Source organism: Oncorhynchus masou, chromosome 24, assembly GCF_036934945.1.
Source record: "Oncorhynchus masou masou isolate Uvic2021 chromosome 24, UVic_Omas_1.1, whole genome shotgun sequence".
NCBI classification, from domain to species: domain Eukaryota; kingdom Metazoa; phylum Chordata; class Actinopteri; order Salmoniformes; family Salmonidae; genus Oncorhynchus; species Oncorhynchus masou.
Genome location: NC_088235.1, coordinates 78,082,983 through 78,096,247, shown reverse-complemented (window position 1 = coordinate 78,096,247; position 13,265 = coordinate 78,082,983). Strand labels below are relative to the sequence as shown.

Here is a 13,265-nt window from a genome sequence, read left to right as displayed (position 1 = left end):
TTCAGCACAGTAACTGGAAGTCTGAGGAGAGGGTCAAGTCTCTGCAGCAGACCCTCGGCTCTTCTGAGGGAAAGGTCTCTCTCCTGCAGCAGAGCCTGAAGTCTTCAGAGGAGAAGGTCTTATCCCTCCAACATGACCATTGGGCCTTGGATGAGAAAGCCCAGTCCCTGCAGCAGAGCCTCAGTTCCTCAGAGGAAAAGCTCCAGTCGACACAACATTGGCTCAAGGCTACAGATGAGAAAGCCAAAGCCATGAAGGAAGCTCTCAGATCTTCAGAGGAGAAGACCCAGTCCTTACAGGAGGCCCTGGGGGTCAGTGAGAGCTGGATCAGGGCAACCAAGGCCCAGCTGCAGTCTCTGGAGAAATGCAAAGAGGAGCTAGAGGAGAGGATCAAGAGTTTGATGCAGACTCTCCGGGCCACTGAGGGGGAGCACCACAGCACAGTGCAGGACCTGCAGGTGGGTCTTCAGAGTGCCAGGGAGAAGGTGGAGATTCTGCAGGATGCACTGAACAGGACTGAGTCTGGGCATGTGAAGGAGGTGGGGCAGCTTCAAGAGAAACTGAACAGAGCTGCAAAAAAATTGTCTTCAAGAGAGCAGGCGCTGCACAGCCAGAGTGAGTGAAATTAATAATTTTGCTTCGTCAATGTGAAAATCCACCAAAATAATGTTTAAGATTATATCAGATGTTTCCCTTTAACTGTGTAAACCTGATTTTATATTGGTTCTGTTAGTTGCTGCCTTGAACACTAAATTGCTGGGGGAGCAGTCAAAGGCAAGCAAGGACCTTGAAAGATCCATTAGATATGAGAAAGAGCTGCAAGACACTGTCAAGATTCTCAGGTAAACACCAGCACACACACAGACTTTGCTTTATTGACACAAATCGTCACCCTAGCCAATGGTTGGACATTACTTACTCCCTTATGTCCCCTTTCTCCACTCTGACAGGAAGAAGCTGAGAACTCAAACTGAGGAGAAGGGGTTTGCTCTGAATAGCCTGAGAATGCGTCAGAAGGACCTGGCGGATGTACAGCGCCACCTACAGGCAGACCTGCTGAGGTGCAGCCAGGTCTGTGGCAAGGAGAAGGGACCGCAGTACTTAGCCCCCCGCAAGGGTGGCCTGAAGGAGGAGTTCTTCCACCTGAGAACCAGCCTGCACTCCGTCCTGGAGAAGGAGGCTGTGAGAGATGACCCAGGGAGGCAAGACTGGGTGCAGGTGTTAGACGAGATCGAGGACTGGGAGAAAAGGGCAGAGAAACAGGTGAGACTGTAAATAATGGACAATCGATACACATTGGTATATTTTGCTCACGGCACGGTTGCTCAGACTAAAGAATCACTTTCAGTGTATTGCTACTATACTTGTTACATTACCTTAGTAGCATAATTTAATGAAGAAGCGCAGCTGAGCTTTCATAGTCCACAGAAAACTTAGAATTTCTGCATCAGTATTGCAATTTGACAAAGTTGTTGGCTTTATGTACCTTTTTTTCTGCAGGTGGACAGTTTAGATTCTCTGCAGAGTTCACAGCTGCTGGAAGAAGGAGGGGATGAAAGGTACCAATATAGAGCAGGAGCATGGAAAAGTGGAGCACCACCCTCCATCCGTTCCCCTTCTGCTGTGACGATTTCCCAGAGGAACCTCTCTACGAGGCCTGCTTCTCCATATCCCTATGGGTAATCTAATCCACATCTCTGTATAGATTTCATAGTTTAGCCCAGATCTTTTCTTTTCATGCTCAATTTGTTGTCTCCCATATTGCTGTCTCCTGGGAGAGTGGATAGAAGGTTCTGGGGTTTTATGCTTTTACATTATTGAGTGCCATTACATATCTGTATGTATTGTTTAGTCATTTTTTTCTTCACAGGCAATATTTAGGCCAGGAGAAGAGGCTTGGGTCTAGCTCCCTCCGTGGGTTGAATGATTCTGAAGGCATGCAGCATTTACTAACAATCCAAAAAAGACTGAAGAACCTCCAGTCAGGTAAAAAGCAATCCCGTTAAGCTATCACAAAGAGAATATGTAGATGACATACATCCATTGACCTCTTCGTAGACAGGCTCCACCCCGTCGTCAATTCCAGGTCAGTCATAACAATGGAACTTTTTGATAGGAATAAAGGATTCACAAAATTAAGAGACCATTGAATTACAGAAAAGCATATTTTACTAATTATATGGCCTGATATCCCATTGTTTTGCTTTCGTTTACACAACAAAAGCTTAGAGGCCTTCATTATGACAGAAGTAGGCCAATGTTTGCCCTTGTTCTGGCATTTGTTCCACCATATTATTTGGTTAATAATTTTAGACTATGAATTGAACTTCCTGCTGAATTGTAAGTTATGAATGCAGTATGAATTTGTTTTGTCTTAGTTGAATTCCAGAGGAATATCAAGGGTTTACTCCGGACGTCATAGCACCAGCAGCGAGACCCTTTTGGACCATTGAATTACTTTACAACTGAGGGAAACCCCATTTTAAAATACCAGACAATTTGAGAATTGTTAAAATAATCTGAATTAATTCATGGCAAATAAATCAGTGGTTCTTGTCCATTTTTGTTTGTTGTCTTTTATTTTCTATAATAAGATCACATTCCTAAGCCATCAAATTCATGTATGAACTGAAATACTGACATTGTGGAAAAAATGATTGCTCAAGCCACATTCCCTAGAATGTAGACTTGCAGAGGTTTTTTTTCTCCATCTGATCACGCCCCTACCTATGGCCATTGGTCAATATTACATGGTGAAGTGTATTATTTGTCAATGTATCTATCAATTAACAGAGGTGTACCTCTAATTGGTCAAAGCAGTTGTCCCTCAGCTCACGTGTGTATTCCTTCCCGAGACTATTTTACTGCATTTATGAGTCCGGAGACTTTCCTTGGCAGTCTAATATTTTCATAAAGTGGGAATCGTCAAAATGGGAACCCGAGACGACGAATACGACTATCTATTCAAAGGTAAGAGGCGCTCCAGAAGTTTAGTAGTTAGGGGACCATTTACTTGTTTTCTCAGTAGTTGAAGTTCAAAGCAGATCATGACGTCTCCACTGCCTTAATTTACTGCTCAGCCAGCTAACGTTAACCAAACTAGCTTGCTAACCTGTTAGCAGGCTAGCTAACAAGCGGTTATCTGGCCTAATAAGCATCTCATCACCATTTTTAGTTTGCTAGCTAACGTAAGCTTCATATAGACAATGTGGAGAAAAATAGCTATTAGTTATAGACGTTTATAAGATTTAGCTAGTTCTCCTTTATTCTACTGGAGTGGATAGCAAACAGCTAACGTTAACTAGCAAACTATGTAACGTTAGTTTGCTAATGTATGACAATCAGTTGGTATGAGCACAGATAAAACCAAATATGTATATGTTAGCTAAAGCCACTGGCGATGTGCTAGACTAGCCATAACAGACTGCAGTATATTGGTACCTACGATGTTAGTATAGCTTGGTCACCACTTTTCTGAAATATGAAGAACCATTATGTCTGTATCCAAGATATGAAATGTTCTCTCACAAGTAACTTTGTCCATTGGGAGTGAACATTATTTATAATAAGGGTTACATGAAGAAAAACGGACCTTTTGTAAATTAAAATTAATTTGATTATCTAAACAAGTGACCATCCCGTATACCCAAAATAATAATTAAAATAAAGTGGATACCAGAGAACATGTTAACCCCTCACTTCTTGGAGAGGCCAGAGCCTTAGATATGCACTTTTAGCAACTGTTCGTCATCCGGTAAGCATCACATGGCAACGCAGGAATTTTGATAGCGCACAGGGCTGAAGACCAGGTTGTGGGTTCGTCTACCGCCGTGGACAATAGTAGGGGTGGAAATATGTATTTTACAGTAAAACATTGCATGAACCTGTCATTGTATTTGCAGGTCAGAGAAAAAAATATGCCTTCTATAAACATTTCATGCGGTTCTACGTCATTTTAAATATTAGCAGAATATTTTTATTATGAACTGGGTGGTTCGAGCCCTGAATGCTTTTCAGAATCTAAGTTTATTTGTCACGTGCGCTGAATACAACAGGTGTAGTAGACCTTACAGTGAAACGCTTACTTACAGGCTCTAACCAATAGTGCAAAAAAGGTATTAGGTGAACAATAGGTAAGTAAAGAAATAAAACAACAGTGAAGAAAACCGTAGGGAGGCTATATACAGTAGCGAGGCTACATACAGGCAGGCACTGGTTAGTCGGGCTGATTGAGGTAGTATGTAGATTTGGTTAAAGTGACTATGCATATATGATAAACAGAGAGTAACAATAGCGTAAAAGAGGGGGTGGCTGGACACAATGCAGATAGCCCGTTTAGCCAATGTGGGGGGGGGGCACTGGTTGATCGTGCCAATTGTGGTAGTATATACAATTACATTTACATTTAAGTCATTTAGCAGACGCTCTTATCCAGAGCGACTTACAAATTGGTGAATTCACCTTCTGACATCCAGTGGAACAGCCACTTTACAATAGTGCATCTAAATCATTTAAGGGGGGGTGAGAAGGATTACTTATCCTATCCTAGGTATTCCTTGAAGAGGTGGGGTTTCAGGTGTCTCCGGAAGGTGGTGATTGACTCCGCTGTCCTGGCGTCATGAGGGAGTTTGTTCCACCATTGGGGGGCCAGAGCAGCGAACAGTTTTGACTGGGCTGAGCGGGAACTGTACTTCCTCAGTGGTAGGGAGGCGAGCAGGCCAGAGGTGGATGAACGCAGTGCCCTTGTTTGGGTGTAGGGCCTGATCAGAGCCTGGAGGTACTGCGGTGCCGTTCCCCTCACAGCTCCGTAGGCAAGCACCATGGTCTTGTAGCGGATGCGAGCTTCAACTGGAAGCCAGTGGAGAGAGCGGTGGAGCGGGGTGACGTGAGAGAACTTGGGAAGGTTGAACACCAGACGGGCTGCGGCGTTCTGGATGAGTTGTAGGGGTTTAATGGCACAGGCAGGGAGCCCAGCCAACAGCGAGTTGCAGTAATCCAGACGGGAGATGACAAGTGCCTGGATTAGGACCTGCGCCGCTTCCTGTGTGAGGCAGGGTCGTACTCTGCGGATGTTGTAGAGCATGAACCTACAGGAACGGGCCACCGCCATGATGTTGGTTGAGAACGACAGGGTGTTGTCCAGGATCACGCCAAGGTTCTTAGCGCTCTGGGAGGAGGACACAATGGAGTTGTCAACCGTGATGGCGAGATCATGGAACGGGCAGTCCTTCCCCGGGAGGAAGAGCAGCTCCGTCTTGCCGAGGTTCAGCTTGAGGTGGTGATCCGTCATCCACACTGATATGTCTGCCAGACATGCAGAGATGCGATTCGCCACCTGGTCATCAGAAGGGGGAAAGGAGAAGATTAATTGTGTGTCGTCTGCTCTCAATTGTGCAGCTGTAAATGTTTGAGGGTTTTAGTTATTTTATTCAGCCTCCTGAGGTTGAAGAGGTGGTGTTGTGCCTTCTTCACCACACTGTCTGTATGGGTGGACCGTTTCAGTGATGTGTACGCCGAGGAACTTGAAGCTTTCCACCTTCTCCACTGTGGTCCCGTCGATGTGGATAGGGGGGTGCTCCCTCTGCTGTTTCCTGAAGTCCATGATCATCTCCTTTTGTTTTGTTGACATTGGGTGAGAGGTTATTTTCCTCCTCCCTGTAAGCTGTCTCATTGTTGGTAATCAAGCCTACTGCTGTTGTGTCGTCTGCAAACTTGATGATTGAGTTGGAGGCGTGTGTGGCTACACAGTCATGGGTGAACAGAGAGTACAGGACAGGACTGAGCACACACCCTTGTGGGGCCCCAGTGTTGAGGATCAGCGAAGTGGAGGTGTTGTTTCCTACCTTCACCACCTGGGGGGCAGCCCGTCAATAAGTCCAGGACCCAGTTGCACAGGGCGGGGTTCAGACCTGGCAGTGCCTCGAGCTTAATGATGAACTTGGAGGGTACTATGGTGTTGCATGCTGAGCTATAATCAATGAACAGCTTTCTTACCATAACTTTATTCCAGTTCAGAATAAAAATCATTCATTGTACAGTTGAATACACCTTAGCCAAATACATTTTAACTTAGTTTTTCACATTCCTGACATTTAATCCTAGAAACATTCACTGTCTTAGGTCAGTTAGGATCACCACTTTATTTTAAGAATGTGAAATGGCATAATAGTAGAGTGATTTATTTCAGCTTTTATTTCTTTCATCACATTCCTAGTGGGTCAGAAGTTTACATATACTCAATTAGTATTTGGTAGCGTTGCCTTTAAATTATTCAACTTGGGTCAAATGTTTTGGGTAGCCTTCCACAAGCTTCCCACAATAAGTTGGGTGAACTTTGGCCCATGCCTCCTGACAGAGCTGGTGTAACTGAGTCAGGTTTGTAGGCCTCCTTGCTTTCACATGCTTTTTCAGTTCTGCCCACACATTTTCTATAGGATTGAGGTCAGGGCATTGTGATGGTCACTCCAATACCTTGACTTTGTTGTCCTTAAGCCATTTTGCCACAACTGGAAGTATGCTTGGGGTCATTGTCCATTTGGAAGACCCATTTGCGACCAAGCTTTAACTTTCTGACCGATGTCTTGAGATGTTGCTTCAATATATCCACGTAATTTTCCATCCTCATGATGCCATGTATTTTGTGAAGTGCACCAGTCCCTCCTGCAGCAAAGCACCCCCACAACATGATGCTGCCACCCCCGTGCTTCACAGTTGCAAGCCTCCCCCTTTTTCCTCCAAACATAATGGTGGTCATTATGGCCAAACAGTTCTATTTTTGTTTCATCAGACCAGAGGACATTTCTCCACAAAGTACGATCTTTGTCCCCGTGTGCAGTTGCAAACTGTAGTCTGGCTTCTTTATGGCGGTTTTGGAGCAGTGGCTTCTTCCTTGCTGAGCGGCCTTTCAGGTTATGTTGATATAGGACCCAATTTACTGTGGCTATAGTTACTTTTCCTCCAGCATCTTCACAAGGTCCTTTGCTGCTGTTCTGGGATTGATTTGCACATTCTCTTGGAGACAACGTGTTTCCTACCTGAGTGGCTGCGTGGTTCCATGTTGTTTATACTTGTGTACTATTTGAAATTGCTCCCAAGGATGAACCAGACTTGTGGAGGTCTACAATTTTTTTCTGAGGTCTTGGCTGATTTATTTTGATTTTCCCATGATGTCAAGCAAAAAGGCACTGAGTTTGAAGGTAGGCCTTGAAATACATTCACAGGTACACCTCCAATTTACTCAAATTATGTCAATTAGCTTATCAGAAGCTTCTAAAGCCATGACATAATTTTCTGGAATTTTCCAAGCTGTTTGAAGGCACAGTCAACTTAGTGTATGTAAACTTCTGACCCACTGGAATTGTGATACACTGAAATAATCTGTCTAAACAATTGTTGGAAAAATGACTTGTCATGCACAAAGTAGTCCTAAGCGACTTGCCAGAACTATAGTTTGTTAACAAGAAATGTGTAGAGTGGTTGAAAAAACGAGTTTAAATGACTCCAACCTAAGTCTATTTAAACTTCAAATTCAACTGTATATCTCTCAGCAAAAAAATAAATGTCCTCCCACTGTTTATTTTCAGCAAACTTAAAACCTCTCTAGGATAGGGGACTATTGCGTCCCACTTGGCCAAAAGCCAGTGAAAATGCAGCGCGGCAAATTCAAATAAAATGATATAAAAAAATCTAACTTTCATTAAATCACACATGTAAGATACTAAATGAAAGTTACACTCGTGAATCCAGCCAACATGTCAGATTTTTAAAAGGCTTTTCGGCGAAAGCATAAGAAGCCATTATCTGATGATGGCACAACAGTAAACAAAGAGTAGCATATTTCAACCCTGCAGGCGCTACACAAAACGCAGAAATAAAATATAAAAAATGCCTTACCTTTGACGAGCTTCTTTTGTTGGCACTCCAATATGTCCCATAAACATCACAATTGCTCATTTTGTTCGATGAATTCCGTCCATATATATCCAAAATGTCCATTTATTTGGCGCGTTTGATCCAGAAAAAAAACGGCTTCCAATTTGCGCAACGTCACTACAAAATATCTCAAAAGTTTCCTGTAAACTTTGCCAAAACATTTCAAACTACTTTTGTAATACAACTTTAGGTATTTTTAAACGTTAATAAATTGATCAAATTGAAGACTGGTCTATCTGTTTTCAATACAACAACAACAGACCAATGCTACTTTTCAAGTCTTGCGACATAAGTTCTATTATACTCACAGACATGTTTCAAACAGTTTTATAGACGTCAGAATGTTTTCTATCCAAATCTACTAATGATATGCATATCTTATATTCTTGGCATGTGGAGCAGGAAGTTGAAATTGGGCACGCTATTTATCCAAAAGTGAAAATGCTGCCCCTTATACCTTGAAGTTGTATGAACATAAGATTCAACAACTGAGACGTAAACTGAACAAGTTCCACAGATATGTTACTAACAGAAATGGAATAATGTGTCCATGAACAAAGGGGAGGTCTCAATTTAAAACATTTAAAGTCAGCGTCTGTTGTGGCCACCAGCTGCATTAAGTAGTGCAGTATAAGCAACCCTCCTCCTCATGGACCTCACCATATTTGCCTGTTCTAGCTGTGAGATCTTACCCCACTCTTCCACTAAGGCACCTGCAAGTTCCTGGACATTTCACCCTCCGATCCAACAGGTCCCAGACGTGTTCAATGAGATTGAGATCCGGGCTCCTCGTTGGCCAGGGCAGAACATTGACATTCCTGTCTTGCAGGAAATTACGCACAGAATTAGCAGTATGGCTGGTAGCATTGTCATGCTGGAGGGTCATGTCAGGATGAGCCTGCAGGAAGGGTACCACATGAGGGAGCAGGATGTCTTCCCTGTAACGCACAACGTTGAGACTGCCTGCAATGACAACAAGCTCAGTCCGATGATGCTGTGACACACCGCCCCAGACCATGACGGACCCTCCACATCGATCCCGCTCCAGAGTACAGGCCTTGGTGTAACGATCATTCCTTCAACGATAAACGCGAATCCAACCATCACCCCTGGTGAGACAAAACCGCGACTCGTCATTGAAGAGCACTTTTACCAGTCCTGTCTGGTCCAGCGGCGGTGGGTTTGTGCCCATAGGTGATGTTGCCGGTGATGTTCTGTTAAGGACTTACCTTACAACAGGCCTACAAGCCCACAATCCAGCTTCTCTCAGCCTATTGTCGACAGTCTGAGCACTGATGCAGGGATTGTGTGTTCCTGGTGTAACTCGGGCAGTTGCTGTTGCCATCCTGTACCTGTCCCGCAGGTGTGATGTTCGGCTGTACCAACCCTGTGCAGGTGGGGTTACACGTGGTCTGCCACTGTGAGGACGATCAGCTGTCCGTCCAGTCTCCCTGTATGCGTCTCACAGTACAGACATTGCAATTTATTGCCCTGCCACATCTGCAGTGTGTGCCTCCTAGCAGCAAGCCCAAGGCACGTTCAGGCAGATGAGCAGGGACCCTGGGTCTCTTTCTTTTGGTGTTTTTCAGAGTCAGTAGAAAGGCCTCTTTAGTGTCCTAAGTTTTCATAACTGTGACCTTAATTGCCTACCGTCTGTATGCTGTTGGTGTCTTAATGACCATTCCACAGTTGCATGTTCATTTAATTTTTTATGGTTCATTGAACAAGCATGGGAAACGGTGTTTAAACCCTTTACAATGAAGATCTGTGAAGTGATTTGGATTTTTATTAATTACCTTTGAAAGACATGGTCCTGAAAAGGGGACATTTCTTTTTTTGCTGAGTTATATAATCCTAATAAGCAACTAATTCCAAAACATTGAGAAATATTGGAATTTAATCATTTGCAAATTACATGACCCTCCCCTGGACTGAAATTGAAAAAGCATGACCCTCTCCCATTTTCCTCCGAGGTAATCATTCTGTAAATGTTGACCCTTCTAAGTATCTGCGCCAGTCATTATGACTGTATCTATCATGATAGTGGTTAAATGACTAGCTACCAGGAAAAACATGCTCAGTAGATTTGAGCTTCCATTTAGTCATTGTTGAACAAATATAGCTCCGTACTAGTCATCTCTCAAACCCAATCGTTTCCACTGACATAGTAGCTTGTCATTGCAGTTCTAATATTTTATCATTCTTTTGCCAGTGGTGCTGATCGGAGACTCTGGTGTGGGGAAGAGTAACCTACTGTCCCGTTTCACACGGAATGAGTTCAACCTGGAGAGCAAAAGCACCATCGGTGTGGAATTCGCCACCCGCAGCATCCAGGTGGACGGCAAGATGATAAAGGCCCAGATCTGGGATACAGCTGGACAGGAGCGCTACAGAGCCATCACCTCAGCGTGAGTGGAGGAGGGAGCTCACTGCTCAATAATATTAAGGACGCTCGTCTTGCTGTAACCTGCCCTTTATGGAACTAGCATATTTTGATAGAGAAAGATTTCACAGAATGTTTTCAGTACTATCTTAGTCTCACAACCTATGACCTCCTATCCTCCCTGCTCTGTTCCAATCAGGTACTACCGGGGGGCGGTGGGGGCTCTCCTAGTGTACGACATTGCCAAGCATCTAACCTATGAAAACGTGGAGCGCTGGCTGAAGGAGCTGAGGGATCACGCTGATAACAACATCGTCATCATGCTGGTGGGCAACAAGAGTGACCTGCGCCACCTCAGGGCAGTGCCCACAGACGAGGCTCGCGCCTTCGCAGGTAAACTACAAAAACACTAGAGTAGATGACAGCTCACTCTGGGGACAAAGAAGACACCCCTGTTTGTCTCAACTCAATCTTTTCTCTTTTTCTCCCTCAGAAAAGAATACGCTATCATTTATTGAGACCTCAGCTTTGGACTCCACTAATGTAGAAGAGGCGTTCAAGAACATCCTCACAGGTAATGGGCAGGGGCCACTACACAAAGCTATTTACATTAGTTAGTTTCAAGTCAAATTGTTTGATTTCTTACACATGAATGGAATGGCATATTTAATAATGAGTAACTGATTTATTTGTATTTTCTCCACAGAAATCCACCGAATCGTATCACAGAAGCAGATAGCTGACAGATCAGCACATGACGAGTCTCCAGGCAACAATGTAGTGGACATCAGTGTCCCCCCCACCACCGATGGGCAGAAAAACAAACTACCGTGCTGCCAAAGCCTGTGACCCGCAATACCACCTTCCAACCCCCACCCCTCACTCATCTTTCTTTTGTCTTGGTTGTTGAACTGCTGCGGTCTCTATTCCTTTTTAGAAGTCTCCTAGAAAATCAGACTTTCTAGATAAGTCCTTTCTCCCTTTTTTGTCTGTATGCTATCCTTTTCTAACCTCAAAGCTCATGTCTTTTACCAAGTGATAGGATTTTTGTCTATTTTGAATTCAGGCTCTGATCGTGTGACCCAATCCTGTAGAAGGAATGGTGAGAGATCAGTTTGTCCTGTGCTTCTAGTTTCCTTGCTGCTGTCCTCAGTCCCTGTCCTGATTGTGGCATGAAAGGAGCAAGAACAGAGACCTGGGGTAGTGACTGACTTGGGATGATATTAAGTTGGCTTTGTTATGCCTATGGTTCAAAGAGATGCCAAAGTGTGTCGTGATTATTTTCAATCTAAAATAATCTAATCTAAATAGTAAACTTGCAGACACTTTTGTCAAAATTAGATTTTTTTTCCCCAATTGTATCATGCACTTTGTTTCACTATTGTTAGATGCAGCCACTGTGTTCTCTCTGTAATTAGATCATACTATGAATTGATCCAGTAGTCCGACTACAGTTGAAAGCAAACGTAAATATGCATATTGTGTCCTGCCAATCATTTCAATGGAACTCACCATGTAAAATCAAAAACTAATTCCAAAGGACTAACATCTTTTAAATGATAACACTTAGCTTGCTTGGTTTGAGAGGGGGGGGCTGATATACAGTAACATTCAATATCTAGGGTGGAGGATGTTTTCATTGCTTCACACTACTCAAACCATTTTGCCTCTAAAATGTAGTTGACAGTAGAATTTTTAAGAAAGGAAGGTTGCTTTTGTATGGTTGGCTATAATGCCTTATGTCTCTCCTTTCTAGTAGATTTGCCTGTATGTAATTTTCTGTCACAGGTCCAACTTTTAAATTAATAAACACGTGTTAATTTGCCTTTTTATCAGGTAGCATTGAAATGGAAATAAACCAAATGAATGTCACTTGTTGACAGACATTTTCTTTGAACATCAAGAGTTTTCCTCTCAAGTCTTATAATGCTGAAACATATCCTGCAGAACTTCTAGTGGTGTAGTTAGTTATAACGTTGAATGTGTGATACAGAAATACATGTTCACATAACTGCTATCAGTAGGACCAATATCTCAATTGCAACTTTAAATTTACACATTTTGAAGAATTGAATGCAGAAAAATTTAGAGTGCACTGAAATGTTATGGTAGACTTAGTTGAATAAGTTCCAACACGTAACTTCAAAATACTATACATGCTCACCAGAAGTGTGTTCATTAGATATTAAGTGAATTGCAACTACTTTGATATATTGTCAGAATTGTTCTTTTACTTTATGCCTGATTACCTTTAGTCATTAATTTCAGTCATTCTGAATAGTTGATTTAATTTCAGAAAAAAGAATGTATTTTCTTAATCAGATATTTCATTTAAGTGCAATCCACTATGTAAATATAAATCGCTTAATTTGTGAACGATTAAACGTGGATAAATACATTGACAAACAAAATGTGTGCTTGCTTCTGGTGTTAATTTACATTATACAAAATAAAGGTGGTTTTCTTCCCAATGGAAAAATACCTGTAACTTAATCTATTTTATTTCACATTCAAATGGGTGAGATATTGAATTTCTATCTGGTTTCTAGGTTTAAAATGTTTATATCCTAACAATCCGGAGCTGAATGCCAGCCAAACATACAAAAAATAACGTGGACATCCAGTTGGCGAGAAAGATGACTAGCTATGCTGATCGGAAACGCCGTCCGTATGTGAAGGAGGCTACTGTCAAAAACCGTACAGTATGAAGATCACTGACGAATAATGAAGTGAGGCATAAACTGCTTCTCCAATAGAAATCCCGGATCGCACTTGAGGTCGATGTCATGGCGACTTTGGCTAGCTAAGCGCATGCGCATATACACTTCATCGGGTCTGACCGCCGTCTCGCGCCGAACTGCGCATGTGCATGCCGTCAAATCAAAGGCACTCCTTCAATATAAAGTTGTGTTTGACGAAAATGAAAACGTGTCAGTTTGTCACTTTCACG

The 13,265-nt window shown here is 42.9% G+C and overlaps 1 protein-coding gene across 1 annotated transcript; it reads left to right on the top strand.

The window, feature by feature from the left end:
- Positions 1-2,830: 2,830 nt before the first annotated feature.
- LOC135512729 (ras-related protein Rab-11B) lies at positions 2,831-12,218 on the top strand. Its single transcript, XM_064935044.1, has 5 exons — positions 2,831-2,970; positions 10,145-10,340; positions 10,515-10,708; positions 10,809-10,889; positions 11,022-12,218. Exons 1-5 carry the CDS (start codon positions 2,931-2,933, stop codon positions 11,162-11,164), a joined length of 654 nt encoding a protein of 217 aa, XP_064791116.1. The 5' UTR covers positions 2,831-2,930; the 3' UTR covers positions 11,165-12,218.
- The last annotated feature ends 1,047 nt before the right edge of the window (positions 12,219-13,265 follow it).

Bases quoted from the DNA above. Each gene is read 5' to 3' on its own strand.
- LOC135512729 (XM_064935044.1), top strand. From the start codon at position 2,931: ATGGGAACCCGAGACGACGAATACGACTATCTATTCAAAG. The intron at 10,341-10,514 runs GTGAGTGGAGGA...TGTTCCAATCAG, and splicing joins TACAGAGCCATCACCTCAGC to GTACTACCGGGGGGCGGTGG. The intron at 10,709-10,808 runs GTAAACTACAAA...TTTCTCCCTCAG, and splicing joins CGAGGCTCGCGCCTTCGCAG to AAAAGAATACGCTATCATTT.